Here is a 27,034-nt window from a genome sequence, read left to right on the forward strand (position 1 = left end):
GGCCACGGGCACGGGGGAGGTGGGGCGGCCGCGTAAGTGGGGGCGCGCGTGCCCGGTGGTGGGTACACGCCGGGTGCTCCAGCGCTGGTCTGTACGCAGAGCGGTTGGAAGCGTTTACTTTGCCCGTCAGATGGCACTGCGCACGACCGGCCAGAAAGCATGGTTCGGGATACGTCGGATGTACCACTTATGGCAGTCGCGTCCTTCCATCGCTCAGGTCAATACACCTCTCGTCAAATTATGCACTGATATTGGTGCGATCCCGGCGTCTTCCACATGATAGAGTGGCCACGTAAATGAACCTGGTTTCCCTTCAGTGCGTCAGTTCCGGAGCACGCACCGAGAGATGCTCGCCGGTACGTCCGATGTCCTTGTCATAATTCCGGCGAGGCGCCTCGCTCAGTGACGCAGCATGACACGTCTTTCGAAGCTTACCTGCCTCGCTGACGGCGTTCCCACGTCCGCACACAATGTCAACATTTATTTGGCACCAACGGTTGAGTCGTCTAAAGCTTCCGTCACAGCACTATCCAGGACCACAGTTAAAGCGGCGAAATACGCGTCCCACGCGGACAGAGACAAGAAGCCCAATGCATTCCGAGACACGTTCTTCGTGGGGCAGTGATTTGGGGCCAGCCTGGCAAACCTGTAAACTCGCGTCCGATGTCTCCGTGCATAACACCGCCAACCAAACCAAACTCCAGATCTTGCGTGGGGCCTGTCTTACAGATGATGTTTACAGACAAATGTTTTACAGATGCAAGTGCCGCCCATTTCTCTAAAATTAGTTCATCCCTTACTAGGACCAGAATTGTCCCAAAATTCTTAAAACCACTGCATACCAGTCACAACTAGTAATAACGGGACAATACAGTCAGCAGCACAATACGAAACAGCCGGCAAAAGGATCTCCCATCAGCTTCGCTGGGTCACACGCCAGCGAGGTTTCGCGGCCCACACATTGAGCCTGAACTCCCAGGAGAATTGTCCTGATCTGGGCAGTCCCACCGCCGGCGCCGCTGTGCCAGGCCCCACTGACGTGTCGTGAGCCTCACGACGACGCGGCACCGCGGGACACTCCCAGTGAGCGGACACGAACGAGCGCGTCCAGCGCCCAGCATGGCGGACAGCACCCGCCCGTCCAGCAGGGCTGTAAAACGCCAGAAGCCACCTCACACGGGCTTTACAAACGGGCAACACCCTCACAAGGCATGCAAACATGGCTGAGCTACACCCGCGGGGTGTAGCGGCAGCTCCTACATGTTGAGCATCTACGGGGCATAGTCATAGGATTGTTTCACCAGGGTGGATTACACCCTACGAGGGATAGTTTTCCGTATTCCGGTTCAAATCTTGTATGATTTTTCACTCCTGAATACGGAATTTAGCTGAGCCTGCCTGCTAGCCTACCTGGAGACTCACCTGGCTACGTCCGTCATGCTGCCCTGTATCGTAAAGGGGAATGACTATATGAATGACGGGTACTTTTATTTCTACTCTTTCTGAGCCTTGGTTTTCACTCCCGAGCGTTTTATCCGCCACTTTGCGTTGGCTACATCGAGCTTAGGGCCGACATCCTCGGAACGATCAAAACTTCAAACCATCACCCATCCAGTACTGCCTCACGCGTCAACCGAGCCATAACATAGGTAATGAGTCACCAGCGACGGCTCCGAAAAATCCGGCGCCGACGGGTGTCCCACTCAGAGCCGATGGAGGAGGCCTCTACAAACCCCGTCACCAACCGACACCAGGCCAGGCCGGATCGCCACTCAGCGCTCCGCCAGCGCCCGTCACCAGGTGCAGTCGCACCAGCGCCCGCCGAGCCCCCCAACACGACGCCCCAGCATCCCATACAGCCAGTCCCGCCGCCGAGCCGGTGGCGCCCTCTGCACCGGCGCGGCCCGGTGACATGACCAGCGCCACCGCTGAGCCGGTGGCGCCCTCTGCACCGACGCAGCGCGGTGACATGACCAGCGCCACCGCTGAGCCGGTGGCGCCCTCTGCACCGGCGCGGCCCGGTGACATGGCCAGCGCCACCGCTGAGCCGGTGGCGTCCTCTGCATCAGCGGTGACATGATCAGCGCCACCGTCGCGCTCACTCGAGGCCCGCCGTCGACGGCGGCTCGTCAGCCTTGACCATGTCGACCAGCAGGTACTCGGTGCGCTCGGGCCCGATCAGCGTGACGTAGTGCCCGGCCGGCGGCGCGGCCAGCGGCACCAGCGTCATCTCGTCCTCGCGCAGCGGGATGCACGCGCTCAGCAGCGAGTCGTGCACGATGTCGGGCCGCGCCCGGCGGCCCTGGTAGGTGCGACGTGGCCGCGCGTCTTCCGCCGCCACCCGTTCGTCCGACCTGCCGACGTCCGCGTCAAGGGGTCACGCGGCGGGGCGACAGGCGAAGCGCAGCAAGCACCCCGGGAGTGGGGAGCGTACCATACACCTCCGACTTTGTCGAACGACGGAGGGTGGTGCAAAAGGGACGTACTTTAAAGCGCTGCTGACTCTGCTTACAGTTAAGCACCGTCACAGTTAACAGTTCCGCCGAAGTTCACTGTCGCCCACCGTGTCTGACACCGAAATGACCGTTTACTCACGCTTTTAACTACGCTGTATGCGAAACCACACTATTTCGCTGCATTCACCGCTGACTTCCGTCAGTCAGCCACTGTTGTTGATCCGTGCTTTAGAGCGCACCGACTCCATCGGTCTTTAATTCCCAACTTAAGTCCGTAACCTAACCGCTCCCTTCTTTGCCCTGTTCACTCGCCGCCCGCCATGTTGAGCCGTTGGCCACCCTCCCGCCCCCAGTGGTGCACAGGACCAGGAGCATCGGGACGGTACCCACGTTCTATCCTCGGCGGCCCTGCGGTGTTTGTCCTCGTGTCGCCGCAGGTGCGTGAGGTGGCCGAACTGCTGGCCGCACGCGGCACACACGAACGGTCGCTCCTGCGTGTGGGACCTGTCAGAGCGACACGCGGGGTCAGGTCGGGGCGGGCTATCGACGAACCCTTTTGGCTGCACAGCTACTGGCTTCAACGGAAATGCCCTGTGCTTGATACGGACGCAGCGGGTCGAACCGGAAATTGAGACTTACCGCATGTGCCCGTCCACTTCGGATTTCCGGTGAAAGGTCTTGTTGCAAACACCGCACGAGAAGTTCCTGAGCTTCATATGAACCCTTTGCTGGTGGCCCTAAAAGACAACCGCCGTTGAATATAGAAACACACGCTCTGCGCATCTAAACAGACACTGGTTCCCGGCAGTGTCCCAGCTTCCCAGAACCTCAGCCTGTCGTCCGTCTGAGAATGATCGCCTCAGTGAGCACCAACACCGGAGCAGCCCAGCACGCCGGAAAACACTAACCATGATATAAATAAACCAATTCCAGCGGTCTCCCACCCCAGCATAACAACCACTACCCATCCCCCCTCCCCCCTTCCGCCGCCCGCTCACCCGGAGCGAGCCGGGCAGGAAGAGCGCGCCGCACTGGGGGCACGCCACGCGCTCCTCGCCCGTGTGCTCGCGGCTGACGTGTCGGTCCCGGGTCTGCTGCCAGGCGAACGAGCGCGGACAGTGCGGGCACCGGTGCCGCTGCAGGCTGGCGTCGTGCATGGCCTCGTGCTGGCGCAGGTTCTGCAGTCGGCCGAACAGGCGGCCGCACGTGGCACACGAGAGCGGCGGCGCGGCGCGCGCGGCCGCCGGCGCCGCCCCCAGCTCGCCCCGCACCACTGACTCGATCACCTACCGCACGGCCGGCAGAGGGCGGTCAGCGCAAGGAGAGCAGTGCGGGAGTGGGTCGCGTCGGTAGGGGCGGTGTAATCCGGGCCGGTGTCAGCTACGAGCAGCGTACTTCCATTATGACAGTCTTTTGCTCCATCACGCAACGGCCAGAGAAAACCCGTGAACGCAGCAATACTTAAGGCGCATGAATCCACCGGTTTAAAAACGTGCATAAAGATAATATTTTTTTCTCTTTCTAGGAAAACTAAAATTTGGGAATTCTTCTGGTAAACACAATACCGCTAACAATATTCGCGAGACATCTGACTGACATTTTGCAAATTCTGACTTACACCCGCACAGTGGCATGACGTGCTTACTATCTTGAATACACCACCGGCTACCGCCCACTTTCTTGCAGTTGTCCGCCTTCAGCCGCATCACTTCTCCCTCTCATCCTCTCATCATCCCTCCACGTCCCGGCACCAGCGTCCCACCTGGTCCACGTGATCGGGCGGTGAGGGCGGCGGCGAGCCGAGCGCGCCGTCGCCGCCCTCCGGCGGCACCGTCGGCAGGCAGAGAATCTCGGTCACGTCGTACTGCGTGCCGACCGTGTGCACCGTGCCCATCTCGTCCATAAGCCGGCCCACCTCGGCGTCGTGGTCGGCGCGCGAGGCCACGAGCAGGCCGGGCGGCTCCTCCTGGCGGCGGAGCGCGCTGGCGTCGGCGGCCGCTGGAGATGGCACGGACCGCGGCGGCGGACGAGGGAGACGGCACGGCCGGCAGCGGACGGGGACGGCACGGGCGGCGGAGGACGGAGACGGCACGGGCGGCGGAGGACGGTGGAGATGGCACGGACCGCGGCGGCGGACGAGGGAGACGGCACGGCCGGCAGCGGACGGAGACGGCACGGGCGGCGGCGGACGGAGACGGCACGGGCGGCGGAGGACGGTGGAGATGCCATGGACCGCGGCGGCGGACGAGGGAGACGGCACGGCCGGCAGCGGACGGAGACGGCACGGGCGGCGGCGGACGGTGGAGACGGCGGGCGGTGGCGGCGGAGGACAGGGATGGCACGGGAGCGGCGGCGGCGGGCAGGTGGCCGGTGCACCAAAGGGTTAGTGAATATCACATCATGTGACAGGGAACAAGGAATATATCACAGCATGCATATCATGGCACTGTGAATACCATGTGTCGGACCGAGAATGACAGCACAGCCTCACGGTCGGCCGGTCGTCTTCGAAGCGACGGCTATTAGGGCTGTGGTATCATGACAAACTGCGGTGTTACGGTGTAACGTTGCAACGATGAGGACGCTCCTGCCCATGATGTGCTCATGAAACCGTCGCTTATACAAAAAGTCCATGAAGGAGTCCAAAGACCGCCAAGGCCCATGTCTTACGACAACAGATTATGTAAGCACAACAGCAATCCGTTCCGTGCCGCGCTGCACACCCACCTCGCCCTTGCGCTCCCTACTATCGGACAGCATGTAGGAGACGCGTCCGTGAGGCGGCGCCGGCGGCGGCGGCGGCAGCGGCGGTGGCGGCGGCGGAGGCGCCGGCGGCGGGGCCGTCTCCTCGGCGTCGCTGGCGCCGGCCGGCTCGTCGTCGTCGCCGCGGTCGGGCGCGCACGCGTGCCGCGTCACCTCCTCGGCCGAGCCGAACGCCGCCTGGCAGACGCCGCAGCGCAGGCTGTCGGCTGAGTGCGACGCCTGGTGGCGCAGCAGCTGTCCGCGCGACGGGAAGCGCGCGCCACACACGCCGCAGTGGAAGTGGCGCCGCACGTGGCGCCGCCGGCCCGGCTGTCGGCACGGCCGGACGCGGTCAGATCGCGCGGCGCGCGCACGAGCTTTTGACACCACACGCGCCCGAGTGTGGGAAAGAGAACTGCACTTGCATCGCGTTTAATCCTCCTCGCCCTCAAATCCTAGCTTCGCCGCAACAAAAACTGCAGGCGATATTAAAATCTAACAAAGCCCGGCAGGATATTCGCAATATTTAACTGCCAATAATATAGCTACAGAGAAACGATATTAACGCAACTTCCCATACATCGATAGAAAATAGCGACACTTTGCACCGTACCACAGACGATATACGTCGTACGCAAATAGCAGGAGGTCTATTCCGACCTGCTCAGCTGTTTGATGCATCAGTCGGACGTGGCAGGCCAGGCGGGGACGGTTGCGGAACTTCTTGGGGCAGCTGGGGCACTTGAAATCGTTCGCTGTCCTGGTCTCGTGAGTGCTCTTGTGCGCGTTAAGAGCGTTAACCTGGCTGAAGCGTTTGCCACAGATGGAGCAGACATACGGCCGTTCCCCTGGGGAAGAGGGGAGGGGGTCCAGTGAGCCTCAGCAAACCACTGCCAGCACTACACATACCGCGCAAGACCGACAGCAACAAGACCGATATCAAGACCAATAGCGAAGCTTCATAACGGTGCACAATTGTCACAGCAACGTCAGGCTGACAAATGTCGACGCCGGAGTCGAAGAACCGACAGGAACGAAGCAGGCTCTTTGCAAAGAAAGGATGTTTCAGCTTTTCCGCCATCGTCACCACTGATAACCGACCGAGTTCTGCATACCGCTTCGAACGTGCAAATGCTTTAAATTGTTTTGAGTGGCTGATCACAAGGGAACGTAGTTCACATTTACTTAAAAACCTGGACTGAAGCAGGTTGCACAAAGACACACCAGTAACAAACAACATATATCAACACGCTGACCAGCACGAACATGACAGCAGTTTCCGTCCGCGCAGCCTGCCCCACGCACCGGTATGGATCCGGCGGTGCCGATACAGGTTGGACATGTGCGAGAACTGCCTGCCGCACACGTCACACACGCTCTTCTTGATGCCCAGGTGCAGGTTCATGTGGTTCTTGAGATCGGTGCGCCGCTGGAACGTCTTGGGGCAGAGCGGACAGGAGTGCGGCGGCGCGCCGCTGTGCTCGTGCGTGCGGTGGCTCGTCAGCGATACGTGGTTCTCAAACTCTCGGCCGCAGTCGGCGCAGGAGAGTGCCGTCTCGCCGCCGTTCGCGTCCGCCCTGGCCGGGCAGCGCGTGCACCGGCCCATGCCGGCCGGCACCGTCTCGCCACAGGCCGGACAGCAGGCCGGCGCGCGCGGACCGACGGCGCGCGCGCGACGCCGCGGCAGCAGGGCCTCGCGCACAGCCAGCCGCGTCTCGATCTTCTCCGGCCCGTCCAGCGCCAGCTCCAGCGCGCCGGCCGCCGGCGTCGGCGCATGCAGCGTGATGTGCTCGCCACCCGCGCCCGACAGCTCCGTCTCCAGCAGCGTGAGCAGCAGCACGTCCGGCTGGTCGACATCCTCGTCCCCCGCCTCGGCGGTCGCCGCATCCGGCCAATGAAACTCGGACGACATGGTGGCACCTGGGAAAAGCAGATATGTGTTAAAATGGATCTTTGTGGATGTGCTGGGATTGTGATGGATGCTTACAATTATGGAATTACAGTAGCATTTAAAGTTGTGCACCACAGGCATACAATAACAGGATAGATTTCATCATCATTTGTGCGAGATGGCATTGTATTTTGGAGCAGGTCCACACAAGCGGAAGCAACACACTGCTTTCATTGTTACAGAATGCAGCTCAGAAGTCATATTAGAAACCTGAATCTTATGTTTCAAGTAGGAAACAAAGAGGGCATCCCATGACAAAGCCTGTCTTCTTTGTTAACTGAGCTCCTTTGAATAAATCATTTGGAAAGATGCTAACACCCACAGATATGCATATGGGGTATTGTTCACTCAATCCAGGCCCCAATAAGATTTTTCTCAAATGGATCCTATTAAGGAAGTGGTAGCAACTGTGAATTAATCACCCTACTACAAGACAAATGCTGTGTTGGCCTACATCCTTCAGACTGCCTTAACAAGGAAAAACTGTTTTGAAATATATCATCATGAGAGGATTTGAATACTTTTGATAGTAAAATAGCATTTCAACTGAAAAATCCGCACCTTCCAATGTTTGCACCACCAAAAATTTCCACACTGAACCAAATGTTAATTTCATCATCTGCCAGATATGACATAGCAAAATCTATCACTAAATTCTAAAAGGCAGCAATTAAAATCATGATTTTTACATAGCAGATAATGGAAATCAGAGCATTGGAAAAGCCTGAAACAGGATGCATGAATTTTCTTTAAGCAAAAACATGATAGCTCTGTTGACAATCAAAGTTCAGAAAAAAATGTTGCATCAAACAGCTATTGGAAACTTAGTCATGCTTTCCAGATGAATTGTGTTACCAGCAATTGTTTAAAATAAGCAATGGTATTTAGTCATCATTTCCAATGAATATGACTTAAGCAAAATGGCTGAACAAAGAAACTTACTTAACTGTCCAGAGCAGTCAGTTAATTAACAAAGTACTTATTTTAACAGCAACACTATGAACTTGTGCCACATATTTGCAAAAAAAGCTTTCCTACCATCAAATGGCAATGCCTTTCAAACAAAAGACTCAAAGGCACTTTTTCACACACAAATTAATGGTTGCATGAAAATATTCTCCCATTGCATTGTGAACAAGTGATGTATAGCAGCTGAATTACTAACAATGTTATGAAAATATTCACCCCCAATACTCGGAAGCATTATTCCATGTCCAAGCCACACTTCCAACTACTCCAACTCCTAGCATCGAAACTGTCGTCTTCAAGACAGGCATCAGGTTTTTTTAAGTGTTTCGCTCTTATCCTCACCGTCATAAACCTTACTTTATGTCGTGTGTGTGTATGTTGAATACACGACCAAGTTCACAGGAATACCAAACATTTATATTGCCTCTTTTGCGCCAGCAATGCAAACATGGAAAAACACTAAATTGCTGCATTTACGATAAACATAATTAAGTCACCCGAGGGTCTCCCTCGCACTTTAGAACGGCTGCAGCAATGCTACAATGCTCTAGAAAGCCGATCACAAGATCGACGATATCTTGGTTAGTCAGATGCTCTTGGACTGGCAATCTCAGGTCGCCATCTATAAGGCTGCAGCCAAAGACAAGGCTTGGACGCAGCCAAAGCGGTAAGGGAAGGAGAGTGGGAGGGGGAGCTCCGAGGTCAACGACAGGCTCTGTTGGTGAAAAGCCCCCTTTCCGATCAAAATCGTCCAGGTTTGGGTCAATTTTCTTTGAAGGTGACTCGAATTCGGAAAATGGGAATGCCAATATAAATTTAGAAGTGGATTCTCTCCATATGCCGCCCCACGGTAGATGTTCAACATTCTCGGAAAGTGAGGGCACAATGGCCCTCAGGAACCCACCGTTCATGCACACTAGGTTTAGTGGGTTCTTCCTAAATCGATAATGCTCAGCGAATTTGTCAAAATTTTGTTTGGAGCGCTACAGAAGCATTGAGCGTCCCGTGAACTGAAAGTAAAAGCTTAGATCGCAAAGGGACATATATTCGTTGCAATATAACCGACCAATGTTGGCCTCGGGATTTTCATCCTTTCTGCAGAAAATGCTATAAAGTGTAGCACGGTTGCCCGCATATAGCATGTAGGCCCGCAAGTCTTAGAGGCAAAAACCACAGCGCCTGGCGTTGCAGTCTGCGTAGGCGGCGTGGTGTCAGCCAACGTGTGAGCAAGAACAACCACATCTTGAAAAAGTACCTGTGAACTCTTTACACATGAAACCAATTATTCATACGTTTGACAAATAGTCCTGTCCGTATATTCCACCCATGTAATTTTTGGATCGATGATGGAAGCGGATAAGCCTTTACAGCAACGCGAGCTGTTGACGTAATCGAGAAATCCCTTTGTTAGTGTTCGGTTTGACAGATCAAATGTCACAATGATTCTCATTTTTCCATTCCCTTGTTATCCCAGGCCGTGGCACTGTGGCGTATCCCGCCGGTGATCCCGTACCTCCAATACAGAGCACAGAGCACCGCGTGTTGTTCCTGATCTCGTGACTCCTTGGGGCTTACCAAAGGTTCAATCGATGTTTTTTTTGCTTTTTAACCGGTCCAAAAGGCATCCTAGACACCAACAGGTCCGTGTTTCATCACCATAAGATACCTGGCGTTACCTACCATCGGCATTTGGCTGCGTTGCCCCCACTCAGTTCTCATGATATGATACGACTTGGCGGTCGCATATCGCATTGCTGCAGCATCCCTGCCAGTTGCTGACCGGCGCTGCCATGCTGACTAACCCGTTTCATTTTTTGGGCAGACATTTTGGTGGCGTCTCGCTCATAATCGCCATTCCCATGATATCGGACGTGACCTGACAATTTCAAGTGCTTTGTCCCTTTTCACGCCCCCCAAGCTAAATCCAGCGCCAAAAAGTCGTCCTGATCGCATGCGATATCGCGCCGGTCATCACCAATGCTTTTTTGTATTATATAATGATCACATCGAACATATTTTATGTCTCCTGCCACCTGCCTGCACGAAGCAGCCGCGAACTTACATTTTCTTCACCTCGGTTTGGGGCTGAGTATATCGCGCACACGAGTTTATTGAGAAGTACCATTTTCAGCGGTAGGAGCCCTTACTTATCTGAATAGTCTGTCAGGTAGCTAAAATTCAATAAGCAAGCTTATTCAATGCGTGCAATAGGATATGAAGGACGTCCTCTTTTGCTTGAACCGGGGAGCGTAGCCATTATTTTTAGTTTTTGATAGTTTTGGATTGACCTCGTGGAAACTTGTTCTTGAGCTAAAAATGTGAAAAGTCCCATTTGACTTATCTGCTTTGCTTCGGCTTTTCTAAACATTAACCTGATGAGAAATGCATGTCACCAGGCAGTGTTTAAGTTTATTTTTTAAAGCCCGCCGCCGTGTGCGATTTGCAAAGTGCGTGAGCGGACAGAAAATGACGAGTTTTGATCTTTTACAGTTCTAGGGACCATGAACGGCACTAAGCATTTTAGCCCGGCCTTAACGGCAACAAACCCAACTTATTCAGTGTCTTGTAACAGACATACGAAACATGCTAACAACCATTTCCGTCCGTCGCTTCAGTCATAGAACATGCGATCGTGGGACATGTATTTATTTCCAACACACTTGCGGTAGGCACAGCACTGGTGACAAGAAACTATAAGCTAGTGGACGGCTTCCATCACATTCGCAGAAAAGGTCACGAGATGTTTTGATGCTGGCGTGCCCACCCACACCTTACCGGACGGGGCTAACTCCCTAATTATATGGGAAAAATGTGGCGTAAAAAATCAGTCACTCATATTGTTCATTGTCAACCAGTAAGGCAGCATAAGACGTTCCATCATTGCTGGAACTGTCGCAATTGCGGTAGTCCGAGCTGCCTGCTGTGTTTGGACGTCCCTTGTCTCGGCCACCTGAAGGCGTCTGTGAAGGCTCGCATATAGGCACCGCAGGTATGGCGTCAGGCATGGAGCCACAGCCGCACACGTCGAGAACTTCTCCAGTCCGGCCAGACGTGACCAAACAGCAAACTCTTTTGAAACAAAGGAGCCATGTCTGAGAGAACACAGACGCGTGCAACGCCATGCGTTGATCCGCTAATTCACCGGACGGCTCCGTTCGAATTGATTAGGCTCAGGTAGAGGCAGTTCTCTGATCCTTTCATTATTTCAGTCATACCGCTGCGATTTGCAAGGTCCAGGGAATGACCTCGTCTGATAACGCTGGGCGCCGTTGCAGATTGATCCATGATGAGCCTAGCAAGTTATAACAAGATATTTGTCATTGTAGTGGCCGTCAGCATATCACAACGGAGAATCAGAGTTGAAGAATATCACGCACTGCATCAGAACATTTTCGCAGCCTTCGGCAGCACGTCCAGACTCTACCTCCTTTCTCTACCCTTGCTCCTTCATGGCTCTCCGTCATAAAAGAAAGTCTGCTGGAAAGAGGAGCTGGAGGTGGATCCTGGCCTGTCGCCCGGGGATGTCTGGAAGGAGTGCTCTTCCACAACCCGGCCTCTATGAACGGATGCTCTTCTTCGAGGAGTCCGCCATACACGATTACGCCGTGAGTAGTTGGCTGAATACGGAGTCAGGACCCGCCGGCCGTTGAATGCGCCACAAGGCGAGAACGTCACGGAACTCCGCAAACGTGGTTTTTAGCCCAGCAACCACAAGGAACGGAATCCAGGTTTTGGGGCTAACTGATGTCTCCTTGCCTACATAGTCTTCTACGCAGAGCTTACCGCCAATCAAGATAAGACCAACCCGCTGAGGCATTCGATGTCCGTGTCCCTGCCTTTGCACCGAGTCGATCCTGCTGGTTCGGCTGCTGCAACACTGATGAGCCGGGCAGGAGGCACCGGGTAGCAGTCGACGGCAGGACGCCTTCAGATGCGCCGATGAGCCGGACAGGAGGAACCGGGTAGCAGTCGACGGCAGCACGCCGTCAGATGCGCCTCGGCCGGAGGCTCAGAGGATCGGCTCGTAGCCGTTCCAGCTGACGGTGGCGCCGGCCCAGCGCGTGCGTATACAGTGCTCCAGGGGTGGCACCAGGTCGCCGGACCTGGCAGGCGGCGCCGGCGCGTTCGGGTTCCCGCCGTATTCTGCAGCACATACGCATGTTTGTGTCACTGTCGTGCTTCCAGTGCAGGCACGTCTCCCACCGGCCGCCCATTTCAAAGCAGACGCATGGGGTTAGGCGTTGTTTCAGTGCATTACTATCTCTACGCTGCATCCGGCACCCATCTCTTGCTGTTGTTTGTGCTGCTTATCGTAAGACTTAACTCATGCTGTGGAGTGGCACAGAAGCCGGGAAGGAAGCGGATGGCCAGACACTTTTACAACTCCATAAGCGTTGATGTGTCCAAATGTTGCACTTATGTCTGTTTCTGAGCGCACTGTTACTGCATGAGCGAGGAATACATCCGCGCAGTATGTATCGCTGGAGCACCTCGGATCCCATCATCCAAGAACAAGCAAAGCAATCAGCCGTTCATCTCAGCTTCACACGAGCCTTGGTTTCCATCGAGAGGCGTGACCACTCCACGCTGCAGCCCTGAAAGGCCAGAAGCGCACTGACCGACTGTCAGCCGAATCTGATCGTCCTGTCTGGCCAGCATGTCGTAGTAGAAGAGGTCGAACTTGCCGCCCAGCGGCGGGTCGGCGCACAGCCTCCGGTCGGCGGCGAACAAGCAGGTGAAGTGCGACTCGCTCAGGATCACCCAGATGGGCAACATGGGCGCCTTCATGTTGGAGCCCACCTGAAACGGCGAGAATGGCACCCGAAAATGTAGGCAATAGAGGCAATGCATGAGAGACGAGGCCTTCGAATTGGTTTCATCGTCACCAAAATGAACGGCGATAGGGGTCTCTGAGATCACTCGTGAGCTCGAGAACGGCCACTGTCCGCTCCACTTTCCGCGTGATTTAGCATTCACGAAAGCCACCGGCTTCCACGTTTTGGAAAGCTTCAGCGGCCCAAGAAGACCCCGGTGTATTTCAACGCTGCGATCATCACCTCGCATGACTTGTAGTGCTCGAACAGAGACAGGAGGCCGATTTCACTCTTGTTGTCGACGCCGCGCAGCACGGTCACGTCTTTTCCCTCGCCCAGCTTCACGATCCCGTTGAAGACGTTGGAGGCGGCGCTGCCGGTCAGCAGGAGGTTGACCAGCTCTTGGGTGCAGTAGCCGTGACGACCAATCACGGTGTTGGTGGGAACGTCCATGTCCTTCTTCACACTGAGAAATAAAACAAAACACTTTGGGCGTTTGCCTTCATGGTAGTGCACGTCGGAGTGGGGACTACAACGGAGTCTTCAACCTATCATAAAGGACGGACCACCTGAGAGCATTGCACGAACGCGACACTGGGCGCCGAGTGCCGAGCGCCGGACCCCTCAGCGAATCCACACAGCAGCGGGAAATCGGCAACTTTGGCACCGGGGCGTACGATGTGTAGGAAGTTTGGCATCAACCCTCAAGCGCTGGCCTTTCAACATCACGTGACGCAGGCAATGCTGCCGGCACAGTTAACTTAACCAAACTCGGACTTGTGACTTTTGCAATGTTTGACTGTGTGCTGTTCGTGCGTCCATGTCATGCGAGGGTGTGTTGGACAGGCACGTTCAGTGACAGGACCTCTCTTTTACTCTGTTCTCTGCATGTTTAATTGACCACGGCGTGCTTAAGCGAAGACCATCGTTTGTATTTTATGGCAAATACATCATCAGAGGAGGAGGAGGACCTGCTTATGTGTTGGCGCGGGCATACTTTAGCTTTGATAGCTCATGAACTGAAGGAGCCGTATGCGGTGCTGAAGTAAAAAAGCGCTCACTTAATGTCTTCGTGAGAGCACCACACACCTACTGGTGTCAGGTGGAAGCACGTTTCCTTCTCTCCGTATAACCACCACGCGTCCGTTAATATCCCAGGAGAGCACGGTCACATGTGGCCCCTTAATGGGAGCACAATCAACCCCTCAATGCGTGAGAGAGCGCGACTCGTGCATCCCGATGCGCGAAAGAGCGCGGGTCATGCACCGCGATGCGCAAGAGAGCGCAGTTTATGCGCCACGATGCCCGAGAAAGCGCAGCCCATGCACCGCGATGCGCACAAGAGCGCGGCTCATGCACCCCGATGCGCGAGAGGGCGCGGCTCGTGCATCCTTCCGCACGCGCATGCCCACGTCACCGGAGATGAAGTTTGGCGTGGCCTTTCGGCGGTAGCGGCACAGCACTCACTTTTCGACCCCGCGGGAGAGCACAGCCGAGTAGGTAAGCAGGATGCAGCCGGAGCCGTCCGCCGACTGGAAGCGTTGCAACTGCTCCAGCACGTACGCCAGCAGCGGCTCCGACGCGCTGAACGCCTGCAGCTGCAGCGTCTCGGTGATGCCGTCGCTCTTGTAGCGTCCGCCGCCCGGGAACTGGGAGCGGCCCGACGAGCTGCGGCCGGACGCGGCAAGCTCAGAACCTACAGCTCCGACACCTCCTCCCCGAACACTCGCACTAGCCGGACGGGTTTACCAGAGCAGCCACTGCCGGGACCATTTATCGCACGCACACTGGCTGCCCGACGCCACGCCTCAGATGACACACTGACATTGTTCAAACAAACGTTCACAATGTCATAAAGTATAATCTTGTGTTGACTTCTACCGTTGGTTTATTCTTATAATGGCTTTATTGAACTTCTGTCAGGTAAAATGCGGTCGTGAACCGCAACATATTGCCTGCTGTCAAGCGTTATCAAGCATTGTTACAAAACTTTACTTGGTTAGGTTTAACTAACCTCGCTTGAATTATGAGTTGATTGAAAAACGCCACGTTAACCTTATGCTCATGCTATCGGCAGAACTTTTGGCAAACTTTCTTAGCCATTATGCTCATAAGGTCACTGGCACCATTAATAACGCAGCGGAGTTGTAAGCATTGTCGCAGCCAATGAGAACCATACGATCCAATTTGCCTTGTCTCTCAGCATGCACGCGCTCGATGCATTTGGCCTGGTAAGTGAGACGAAGCGTGCGGACGAGCACGTGGTGTTACAGAGCCATCCTGCCGCGTTGTGCGACAAAGACACTGTCCCCGCTAAGCCCCTGCACACGCACGCCCTTCTCCCGCTCCGTTCCACGGGCTCCGCCCTGCGCCGACGACACCGCGCCGGCGGAACTCACAGAGCGACGACGGCACCGGTGCCGTGGCCGCACTTCCAGAGGATCTCGGTGATGGCGGCAGCCAGCGCCGCCCGCTGCTCCTCCGGCGCAGGCTCGTGGGCGTCGGAGACCGGCGGCGTGTTGCAGAGGCGCGAGCCGAACAGCAGCACCTTCATGATGTACGCCTGCACCACGGCCAACACGCCACACGGGCCGCCCTGCAGCAGCGGCGGAGCGTGCAGCGGGTCGGCAGATGGAGCGAGTCCAGACACCCCGGCCCCGCACCCGCCAGGGCAGCAGAACGATGCTGATCGCGCACGGGGCATGATGTAACATCTATGTCTAGGCACAGCTTACACCCTCCTAACACTTCACCAGTCACTCTTGAATAGCAAGAACCTAATTACACACTGAGTGCCCTGCGACACCGTCGGTACTCCCACCACACACGCCGGCTCAGAGCATTTGGCGCGTGCCGCTTGTGTACACCGTACGCACATCATAGGGTATTTCTAAGCCCGACAAGAAAGTCTTGAATGCACCAGTCTCACGAACAGTGCACCTGCAGCGCTCCAATACATCCAAAACTGTAGCGGAGCAGCACTGCCAAGTTATTAAATATCTTAAAATGAGTTGACAATGCAGTGTTCACTAGCAAGACGCGTGGGAAATTCGAAAGTCTACTAACCTTATGCTGCACGATACCATAAGTAATATTCTCGGTTTTGTTGAAGCCGAAGTTTTGTTGCGTCCACTCCGGCGTAAAGCTAATCCCGGTCGACCCGAACATGAGCTCCTTGAGACTGCACCCCTCCTGTTCACTGATGGGCGCGCCCTTCACCGGGGCGCGTCCCACCGAGGACTTCCCTCCCCCGGCTCCGAAGTTCGACATCATGTCACCCATCGTGTCGTCGTCAACGATCTCCAGATCGCCACATTGCTGCCGCATATCGTCCACGGCCGACGGGGTCACCACCGCCGGCGCGCCCTGGCCGACCCGGAGCGAGGAGCGGCGCACCGTCCATGAGTCAAAGCCGAGCGCGCTCTGCGTTATCGGCTGGCCCTCAGCGGCACGTGCGGACCGCCTCGCGTGGGTCGATGCGCGTGAAGAGGTCCGGCGCGCCGGGCTCGGTCGGCGCGGTGGACTCGGTGGAGCGGCGCGGCGCCACCACCTTGCGCTGACCCCAGGACGGGTCGCTGGTGGACTGCACGCCGCCGGTGAGCCGCAGCTCCCGGGACTGGCGCATGCGCGCGCCGCGGCTAGCCGCCTCCTCCAGGAGGCCCGACGAGCGCTGGCCGTCGACGAGTGGCGGCGCGTCTGGCTCAGCGCCGACACCCATCAGCTCGTTCCGCATGCTCGCCATGGTGGCTCGGATCCGCTGTTGCTCCTTCTCCGCGTCAGAGGGAGCCGCCTTCTTGCCTGGCGCCGCCTTGGCCGCCTCCGCCTTCTCCTCTCGGGTGCCCTGCTGGCTGATGCCGAACTTGCCCTTGTCAGCCGCGTGTCGCGTCATGTCCAGACCGTGGCCGCGCACCATCATATCCTCCGCTCTGTGCTCCTGCACGCGCATGGGCCGCAGCTTCCTCTCGCCCCCCGGACGCCGCATGATGTCGTAGTCGTCAGTGGGCTCTGGCTGCTGCTGCACGGGTGGGAGTGGCTGCCATTGCCCCGCCAGCTCAGCCAGCGAAGGCTGCCCTCTGCCGAGTGTGAACGGGTCGCTCAGGGCGCGGTGGGCCTCGCCAAGAGCGCGGCCCTTCGTCTCCTTGCGGGTGTTGCGTTCCTGGGCAGCCTGCACGATATCGGAGCTGCCCGGACGACTGTCCCAGGGCAGGAGCGGGCTGCGCAGGTCAGCGGAGCCTGGCGCGCTGGACGACGTGGACCCTGGCGAGCTCTGGTCGGACCCGGATCCCCGGCTCAGGCCGTATCGACATGTGATGGGACGTAGGGCTCCACTGCCGTCTGCAACACGCAACAGCGTCATTTAGGTTCCGGAATGCGCGGCATGTTTCATCCACCAGCCAACCCATTAAAATGGCGCTCAAGTTTGATAAGTTTCCATATTTACGTTAACCCCATGCGAGTCGTGGACAAAAACAGGGTCACTTAAGAATCACAACAGTGGACATTGGGAGATTCTAACATTTTGTAACCCTGAACTATTGGGGAACGCGACCGTGCTTGCTATGATCATGATGATGTTTAAAGAGCACAAAATTACAGACAGGCTACTCGTGCTGGACCTACGCATGCTCGTAAGATTAAGAAGCTCCGTCAGAGTAAAAAGGCATGGTACTCACCATTGTACTACCAAGACTTGCGCCATTTTAGTTCAGATGAACGCTGCTTGACCCAACTGATTTTTAAGCGTGTTGCTAACTTGACGTGCAGTAACCGCGTTGATTCGTTCATAATTTTGAGTCTCGTCGATTTAGGCACGTAGCTGAGATTTTATAAGTAATAATCACAACGCTTGCAAAATCGTAACCTGGCCGTTAAGCCCGCTGAGTCTTGCAACTCACACGTTGCGCTTAGCTCTATCCGCAGTGTTCGAAAGGGATGTTAGCAGCTTGACGGGGAAAAGGCATAAATGTTGTCCGTTTTACAATTGAAATTTTCACATTTTCAGTAAGATTGTTACATTGCCGATTTCGTCTAGGGTGCGCTATTTCAAAGAGGTATTGTACTGAACGAGAATGAAGAGCATATTTGGGCGTGCATAATCTTCACCTGGTACTTCCACTGTTATTTTGCGAAATCAGGTGGACAGACAAAAGATAAGAGTGCACTAATTGCCTTACTCCTCGCAGAGTAACCAGGCGGCGAATGAAGCGATTGATTCTGATTTTCCTGATCATTCTACGAGGAATAAGGCTATGGCACGGTCTTATCTATATGCATGGTGTTCCTCGCAAACGCACGCGGCGAATGAAGCTTCACATCTAACAGCTTATGGAAAGATAAAACGGCCTTTTTTGAGTAATTTCCTTGGACGTCTTGAGTAAAGCCAGCTTAAAGATATGATTAAACATTGTTGACAGAATAAACAATTAAGTGCATAACATGGTCCATCCAATGGAATTTGGCCCTGCCGACAACGATCCTTACGGCAGCCCATTGCCGGTATTGTCGCCTGCCGATAGATGTGAAGTTGTCTGTAGCTGCTTCCAGCTCATCGGATTGATTCATCAATGCGGTGCCACAAGCGCTCAGTGTCTAACAATGTCAAGCAGCAACACAACCCCTAGCTGTTTTTGTACTTTTGATCGCCCAAAATATAGCGATAATGACTTCAACATATGAAGTGAAATGTAAAAAGATGGAGAAAGGTGACGTCCAAACCGTGTGCAGTAGTTAGTCAATAAGTTAAAGAGAAATACCATTCCAAAATGTTCTCTGTTTTTTTCGGCACACAGATTTACCAAAACGACAGCCCATGTTCGCCTCCTTGCCGCCAGCATTATTAAAAGGTTTTTTCATTATTTCGTTCCGAATCTGAAAACAAGGAAGACAGGATAAACGGAAAGAAAAACTACCGTTTTCTCTTGTAAAACGATAGGCTTTATTCCGGATGCGTTTTTGCTTTGTCAGTATGCGCCAATCCGTCATCTTGCGTTTACCGATTTGGTCCCGTTGAACCAAATCATAAAGTATCGCGAACTTAAAATGATGAATAGGTGCATTCATGATGGTGAACCAAATCAGCTTCCGAGCAAAACTTTACGTCTTATTTAGAAGTGATAACAACAAACCATGGATTTTGGCGCTGCTTGTCCCATTTTTCGTGCATTTGAGCTTTGGTAACAACTTAGTCCGTGTCCAACAACGTAAAAATGTACATTCCTAACAGTGCTATGATGTCTAGCATCGCACAGACGTCTAACGAAATAGTTCTTGCATGATATATCACGCAATAATTATCATAAGTACCCCATGACTGCATAAAACATCGTACCGTGGCAAAAAGCTAACTGGAACTTCCGAATCACGCGGCATTTGCCAACGGTAACGTGTTTACATGCGTTTCAGCAATACTAGAATGTCTAAACAATATCCTTTATGTTTATTAGGGACGTTAAAGCTTCATATAACCGCGCTTACTGAATCAGCAAATCAAAGCCTTTTTGCGGTTTGACAAAAGCGAAGTAATAACGGGTGCGTGCGATATATCACATATATGATGCCGGAATATAAGTGAATGTAGCCAGCAGACAACGAGAACCATTAAACATGAGCATAACCAATGCATTGGAATGTCTGCCTTTCAGGAGTTCAGAAAGTAATGTGATATTCTATTTCAGTATCTTTTTTTACAAATTTGTTCCGAATGGTCTGTATGGGTGGCTGTGGGGTCAGGGTACCTGCTAAGCATAGCTTGTTGCGTGTCCCCTGAACCCACCATCCAAGCCGCACCGCCCAGTCTAACGGATAGCTTTGAGTCCGCCCTTTCGCCAGACGGGAATGCGGAGGGTTTTACGTGCCACACAATGCTGCGACACGACCGCCCCGGGCCAAGGTTGACCCTCGTTGGCCAGCTGCCAGCTGACCTTTCCATTTCAATCGGGCCAGACAATGCTCCCGCTTTGGAACTCGCACCCAGTGCCGCTGGATTACGAGTCCAGCATCTTTCCCCTGGACCACGGAGGCGACCACTGGAGCACGAATATGAAGTGTCTTTGCGCAAATCCAAAATGATAGTGTCTGATAGGCCTGACCAAGTCTAGACATTTCAGCTGACAAAATAAAGGGATTTGGGATGTGTTATGTTTTTGGTGTACGTGGTTGAAACGTTGCAAAACGAAACTTGTGGTAAGATATCTATCGTAATGGCTCGAGCTATACACTGTTTAGTATCCATGACCAAATCCCCCTTTAGTTGAGACTAAAGGGATGGTATTCGAGACCGCGTATGAAAAGGGCGATGCTGGCCGTTTTCCGAGAAGGTGCTGCGGTGGATGGCACAATGCTGAACTCGTTCTATGATATGTGGACGGTACTTTCAACTCAATTTGAAATCTATGTTTATATTCATCTTCTGTCACTGTCGAAAGCTGAGATATATTAATTAAACATCCTCAAGCTGGCACATCCCAAAAGGCGGTACATGCCGCGCGCGTGAGCACAACTGTTTGCCCACCGACAGAATACTTCGACTCATGATTTTGTCAGCACTTTTGTCCTTCCTCTCCTTCGCCAAAAGGTGATATGATCGATTCACTATCACCCACGGCTGCTGAAGAAGAATTCCGTTTGGGTCTGCGGTCTTGAGCTTTCCGCAGTGTAGGAACTTTTCCGATGCTAAACGTTCCCAAGGTAATTGAATACAACGCGATTTCGGTGTCACCGCCTCGCTGCAGGAAAGCCGAGCCTGCTCATTCAGACTGCAGGAAAATATCTGCAAAGTATACCAGCAAACCTATAAAAGAGCTGTGATGTTTGCTGGTGAAGGCTGCTTAGCGGCACGATCAGAGATTACAAAGATATTGACCCGTCCAAGTCGTGACGGGCGGGGCCGGTCAGGGCCGGGCCGAGCCGCTGAAGTCGCCCTGTTTCCAGCTTATTCGCGTCATAGCTCCTTAGGCCTGCAGCATCGCCAGCAACCGCGCAGTAATGCATGATACCTATTCCCCAGAACAAAACCTGGTTTTCAATTAGTTGTAAAGAACTGTTTGAGAGCGGACTGAAACCAATTCAAATCGATAACAGACATTGGCGTGACCAAAATTATGGAAAATGCAAAGAAAGTAAATGTAATCATGGAGGAAGTGTTAGTGACCTACTTAGAAAGTTGAGAGTTTTGAGACAGCTAACAGACAGTCCTTCCAGACAGTCCAGTCCAGACGGACAGTCCTTGTCTCGAAACATTCGATGTTGTAAGGAGGCTACTAACAAATGAAACATGACCATCTGATCAGCATGCCTTACACTTGCACTGGGCTGAACAATAACTAACAATACTAAATATAAACAACAATACCTAAACAATAACTGAATACAATGAACAAGGTTTCTACATGAAATTGCAGTCTATTTTTGTGCTGCACCATGTTCATCCGTAAAATTGGGCATGCTCTAACAAACCAATGTGTCTGATGCTCATTCCGAAGACTATTGCAATAGTACGTTATTTCTGCGAGACCAGAAATAATTGAAGCTTACGCGACCACGAGCTGTCGCGAGTTATTGCACACAGGCATGCAACTAATCTAGAGCAGCATGCCGAGCAACTCCCTTACAGCTGGCGTCGAACCTAAGTGACAGGCCACTGAGACCGCTTCTCTTCCGCTCCCGGTACGACTCCACCATGGACAGGTGCTGACTGAGTCCGCGCGCTCCATCAGTCATGTCTTCCGAGCGGCGACATCTGCAGCACCGGTCGCGGCGGGCACTGTTTGGCGTCTCTCGGGCGGCGTTGGATCATCACGGCGCGGACGGTCCGCACGGGGTCGGGGTGACCGGACCGCTCCTGGTCCGCCCGCGGACCCTGGTCGGCCCTCACGCGATCGGACCGGGCCCGGTGTGCTCCTGACTCCTGGTCCACCGCGGCTCCTGGTCGGGCTTCACGCGATCGGACCGGGCCCGGTGTGCTCCTGGCTCCTGGTCCACCGCGGCTCCTGGTCGGGCCTCACGCGATCGGAATGGGCCCGGTGTGTTCTTAAGCCCAGGTCCACCACGGCTCCTGGTCGGGTCTCACGCCACCAGACCGGACCCGGTGTGCCCCTGACTGCTGATCCTCCTGCTGTCTGAGCTTACACAGCCTCACGGGCTCTTGGTTAGACCAAACCAACGGAGCCGTCTCCTGACGCGCGCGTCCTCATCGGGATCGGGTCCTCTCGCTTCCGACAGGACGCGTGGCGGGTGAGTTCGCAGTACCGTCGTCTGTAGCGTCACTCCAGCGTGTGCCGTCGTCAGAGATGGCTGGCCAGACCGGCTGCCAGGCCGAGCTGTCCGAGCGCCTGCACCGTCCACCGCCAGCCCGCTGTCTGGTGCGCTGTCTGACCAGCTGCCCAGCCCAGCTGTCAGCCGGCCGCACCAGCTGCCCGGCCAGCTGCCTGGACAGCTATCCGGTCGGCTGTCTGGACGGCTGTCCAGCACACAGCAACACCATCCAGCGCAGCCTGGCTCAATGCCTGACCAGCTGTTCGGCCGTCCGACAGTCCCGTTCACTCTGTCGGCCCGGCCGCACACCGCAGGCGGTGAGGGTGGGCCCGCCACTGGAGCGGTCCAGGTGAGCCCATCGATCGTCACACCCTAGTAACGCGGCCGTCGCCAGCCAACAGTGATAATCGATGAGGTTGGCCAGCTGGTTGCCCCCGGAACGGCAAGCACCGGCGGCGGGGATCCAGTGATTGCCCACCTCTCTGCGCGAGGCCCAAATCCCCAGTGGTGACCAGTCGGCGTAGGCGGCAGGCCCTACCACCCTGCTTGTAACGTTGTGTACAGTAAGATGCGCGACTCGGGCATGGGCCGCGCGCAGCTGTTTTTTATGAGCATAGGACGACTACCTTTCCTTAGGGTGGCCATTATTTTGATTTGTCAAAAATTGTCAGCTGGGTCTGCCTTAAATGACCCAAAAATAGTTTGGTCCAAAAATAGATGGTGTAAGGTTTTGAACAAATAAACAAGATTTATGGGTCGCTCAAAGCGATTAAAATTAAGTCAAAGCATAGTCAGTGGGCATTCAAGCCTTCCACAGGTTTACTCAGAGCGATTAAGGCGATAACCGAAGTGTGACATTTGACTTCCGTAACATTATAATTTCTTCCTGTTTCTTGTCCTTTTTTGTCACACTACAGCCTTCTGCGTCGGGTTCCTTGTTCATCATACTGAACTAATTCTTCATGATGCGGTCAAAATAAAAAATGCTAGCCTCCATTACAGTGTGTTAAATTTGGTTAACAGTGGCATATACTGCTGTGACTATCAAATGCCGGTAAAACGATGTAAACGGGAAGTTAGACCAAATCACGTTCACCACCAGATATTCCATCATCAGGACCGATTTTCAATTTCAGAGAATGCAGAACGAACGGCAAAATCTACGAAACCGAGCGCCAGAAAAGGCAAATAAAGCGACATTGTCGGAGCTGTCGTTTATGTCCCTCTGATCACTGGATTACTCTTGCGTCCACTAGATTTTCTTGCGTCGGGGAAGACCTTCCTGTTCTGTTCTATGGCTTGCAGGACGTACTGCAGCCGTCATCCCCTCGGAAAGCGTCCAAAAGCACTGGGCGACTAGGAAGCTCCTGGCCCGCGTTGCCATGCCTACCAATGAAATGAAATGAAACAAAATCAAACATCGATGCACGAACAGACGTCAGCATTTTAAATGTACGTAAGGACGCACATTGCGGTGCATTTATACGTACATGATATTTGCACTTCCCGTCTACCCTTCACCCTCATTGGACGAATTGTTTTTACCAGGGTCGTCAATGAGGGCGTGGTATGCAACATCTACCGTTTCGCACCTAATTAAAGCATGCTCTGGCAAATTATGACATCGTCACTGACATGGGCAACCGCCAATCATCCTTATTGCTTCATCTTTACACAGCCACACGGAGCTCAGACATGCCTATCAATGAACTTCGGTAAATATGACGTTCCGTCAGCGGACAAAGTTCGGCGGCCCACCGAAGGACGGGAACCAGCCCTTCTGGCTGGTGTTGCGTTAAATCAAATAATGAACACGACGACTCAAGCCCGGTTCGAACTTCAAAGTTCCGTCAGCTGACAAAGCCGGTGCGTTGCCGAATGGCCCACCGAAGGACGGGAGCCAGTCCCTCTTCTGGCTGGTGTTGCGTTAAATTAAATAATGAACATGACGACGCAGGCCCGGTTCGGACTTTAAAACCTTACTCGCCACAGTCACGTATTCACACAGGTTGAACACTGAGCAGGACATGACACTCACCTCTGTAAGATAAAATGAGGATACAAACCGGGATTCCACCTAATCGAACGTCACTGATCCTCCAGCCAAGTGCCTATTCCTGCTTAAAAAAAGATTTTGTGGCCTTCCTTCTGTTAAACATCATGTTTGCTCAAACACCGTACAAGGGTGGAGCAAAGTTAACTGAATACCGAAATACATGACGATAGCAGGTTCCCTTCCTTTATGCAATATCCACATGTTCGGAGATGTCAGCCCCAAATGAGCTTGGCCTAGCCATGCTGGATGACGGTAAGCGAGCCTTGAATTTGATTTGACGTGGTTAAGACTTACTGTAGCATTTTGAAATGTTTCATTACAATAAGAGTCACGTTAATGTGCATGACCTCAGGCTTAAGACAGCACGTCTGCCTACATCGTACTTTTTCTGAATGTATCGAAGTTTTCAGCAGCCATCACCACGCTGCAAACAGGACATGCTCTCTATTTCATCTCCCGCCTGGTCAGGCTGGACAGTATTTTAGGGAATGGGAGCCCAAAGAACTGTGGTTGCACGTCCTGATACTAAGTACTCAGCTCATTGTTTTCATCGTTCGACGATTGACACCTTTTATGCATGCATATTAAAGACGATTTAAGTGGACATTAGGACCATAATTAGTTAGCTAGTGAGGAATCAGTTAAACTGCGATGAAGAATCGGTCTTGGAACTCGATTTGAACAACCTTGGCATCTTTTAGCATCTATAATTCGTCACGCGTTTTTCTATGACGTTACCGGCTATTGAGGCCTGTCCGACGCGGTTAAAATACGAACGCCTGTTGAAAGGACTGTAAAGCACAGCGGTGTGGGTAGAATCACTCCTAGGTCTCAGGGTAAAGTGAGAGCTTGGCGTCGAGCATAGAACATGAACAGCGTGAAGATACATACGCTCAAATGATCAGCTGTATACACTAAAGCTTGAACATATGCGCATGAACTGACCACATGTTTTCAAGGTCCTGAAATAGGCAGAGGTGTTCCATCCTATGGCGATGTGACTGTCATACATCGGTATTGAGTGCTTGCATTGAGTGCTTCCTGAAAGCACTCAATACATGGTTACAATATCATCAAATTATAGTATGCATGTTACGATGTGCATCATTTTATACTAAACATACAACCACGAATAGCGTGCATATAGGTATGCTCTTGTACACTCCTCCACTTTCAGTGAACTGGCGCACAAAGCGTCCAGTCTATGGCACCTACTCACTGCGCAGCATGCGACGTTGAATGGCTGTTTGACCAGCTTTACCGCGTGAAGGATAGGCGGGACCGACAACGTGGAACACCGATAGTGTAGCGGTCACGCTGCGCGTCCGAGAAAGCAGAGGTGCGGGGTTATATTACAACCGGAGGTACGGGTCGGGGGTTCGCGGTGCACGTCATCGCCGCCAGGGTGAAAGGCAGACGACGTCAAAAGGCCTCACCAGCTGAGCGCGCTGGGAAGCAGCCCACTGACGAGGGCGACGAAGCGCACAACGTGGCAGTCCAAACGAACTCAAATCCTGTCGCAACATGTGCCGTGTATACGCCGAGTCTCTTCCCAACACGACCAGCAGGAGCTGCTGAAGGGCGGCGTTCCTCGCCCAGTTGCAACAGCGTGACCAGTTCAAACGTCTTTAAGCTCGTGACATGCATTGCTGAGACACCGCAGGGACTACTTCTGTGGATACTTCTGTGGCACGTCGCGGGAACACGACACCGTGCTGAAGCGTTACAAATTCTGTTCAGCGGCGCACAGAGGGGTGAGACTCCAAAGGCGCGGCCGGAGTGTCAAGGTCACTAGACTCTGGTCCCCGGCTCAAGCGCATGCTTTGACCGCGGAACACGTGAACTGCAACGCGTTTGGTCGCAAGACAGCTGAACGTTCGTTGATGTCAGGTTCGGATTTCTGAATACGTAAAGGCTTGGCTCGGTATCGTAATGAAACCTGGTTTATACTGCACACAGTAATGCATACACACACACACACACACACACACACACACACACACACACACACACACACACACACACACACACACACACACACACACACACACACACACACACATATATATATATATATATATATATATATATATATATATATATATATATATATATATATGCAGTAATGGTAACAAATAATACAGATTCGTGATGAAGTTCCACTGGCTCATGATCGGCTCACGTGTGGCTCATGCTAAACCAAAAATTCACAAAATTGCCCATCGTTAGCAGAGAATTCTGACCAAAAGAAAAAATAGTGCACGAATGAGAACAGTATGTCGCAGCCTTTTACGTATGAATTACAAAACCGTTCTTCGTTGGTTCCGATCCGATAGATGAAAGAAGGTCTCGGAAAGTGGTGGCACCAAAGCCAGTCTGCGTGTCAATATTCTTTCCGTGTGAGACCATGTGACCAGTCACCAGTTCAATAAATGTTCGACATTCTCGTAAAGCCGGAGTGTCATGACACCCGCCAACCTCATTCCCATGCCCATGCATTAAAATATACATGTTTGTATGGAATCTGAGAACAAAAATTATTTTCAGATTAAAAGCGTTTAATACACACATTTTTTAATGACACATTTTCATATTTTTCCTCATTGTTATGAGCTCACTGTTGCACGAGGTTCCGATAAGCGGACCCCAGCTCCAGCAGCTCTCACGCGGGTCGATCCCACGGCAAATATCTGCACGGCATCGGAGCCGTCCGCAGAGGCGCTCCGCCCCCGGCTCAGCGCTGCACCCTGGCCCGAGAGGCAGATCCGTAACCGGCTTTTGCAGCGTCTCGCGA

The 27,034-nt window shown here is 53.5% G+C and overlaps 4 protein-coding genes across 5 annotated transcripts; all 4 read right to left on the bottom strand.

Moving 5' to 3' along the window:
- Positions 1–466: 466 nt before the first annotated feature.
- LOC119114730 (zinc finger protein 771) lies at positions 467–3,644 on the bottom strand. Its single transcript, XM_037238746.1, has 4 exons — positions 3,455–3,644; positions 3,096–3,193; positions 2,847–2,960; positions 467–2,354 (listed from the first exon to the last, which is right to left on the bottom strand). The coding sequence occupies exons 1-4, from the start codon at positions 3,611–3,613 to the stop codon at positions 2,099–2,101; spliced, it is 627 nt and encodes a 208-aa protein (XP_037094641.1). The 5' UTR covers positions 3,614–3,644; the 3' UTR covers positions 467–2,098.
- A 94-nt stretch (positions 3,645–3,738) lies between these two features.
- Positions 3,739–7,110, bottom strand: LOC119114956 (gastrula zinc finger protein XlCGF7.1). Its single transcript, XM_037239009.1, has 6 exons — positions 6,965–7,110; positions 6,504–6,775; positions 5,859–6,046; positions 5,373–5,528; positions 4,283–4,422; positions 3,739–3,742 (listed from the first exon to the last, which is right to left on the bottom strand). The coding sequence occupies exons 1-6, from the start codon at positions 7,108–7,110 to the stop codon at positions 3,739–3,741; spliced, it is 906 nt and encodes a 301-aa protein (XP_037094904.1).
- Positions 7,111–10,756: 3,646 nt separating this feature from the next.
- Positions 10,757–16,378, bottom strand: LOC119090515 (putative ubiquitin carboxyl-terminal hydrolase MINDY-4). The gene is made up of 6 exons (XM_037213329.1): positions 15,999–16,378; positions 15,332–15,528; positions 14,400–14,600; positions 13,176–13,398; positions 12,738–12,918; positions 10,757–12,261 (listed from the first exon to the last, which is right to left on the bottom strand). The coding sequence occupies exons 1-6, from the start codon at positions 16,257–16,259 to the stop codon at positions 12,128–12,130; spliced, it is 1,197 nt and encodes a 398-aa protein (XP_037069224.1). The 5' UTR covers positions 16,260–16,378; the 3' UTR covers positions 10,757–12,127.
- Positions 16,360–22,500, bottom strand: LOC119090516 (uncharacterized). 2 transcript variants are annotated; one of them, XM_037213330.1, is made up of 2 exons: positions 21,542–22,500; positions 16,360–17,267 (listed from the first exon to the last, which is right to left on the bottom strand). In XM_037213330.1, exons 1-2 carry the CDS (start codon positions 21,648–21,650, stop codon positions 16,375–16,377), a joined length of 1,002 nt encoding a protein of 333 aa, XP_037069225.1. In that variant the 5' UTR covers positions 21,651–22,500; the 3' UTR covers positions 16,360–16,374. The 2 variants fall into 2 exon arrangements, 1 of the variants encoding a protein (XP_037069225.1); XR_005093250.1 differs by lacking the exon at positions 21,542–22,500 and adding an exon at positions 17,606–18,031 and having other exon boundaries at positions 17,176–17,267.
- Positions 22,501–27,034: the final 4,534 nt, after the last annotated feature.

Source organism: Pollicipes pollicipes, unplaced genomic scaffold, assembly GCF_011947565.3.
Source record: "Pollicipes pollicipes isolate AB1234 unplaced genomic scaffold, Ppol_2.1 Scaffold_3087;HRSCAF=3621_pilon_pilon_pilon, whole genome shotgun sequence".
NCBI classification, from domain to species: Eukaryota; Metazoa; Arthropoda; class Thecostraca; order Pollicipedomorpha; family Pollicipedidae; genus Pollicipes; species Pollicipes pollicipes.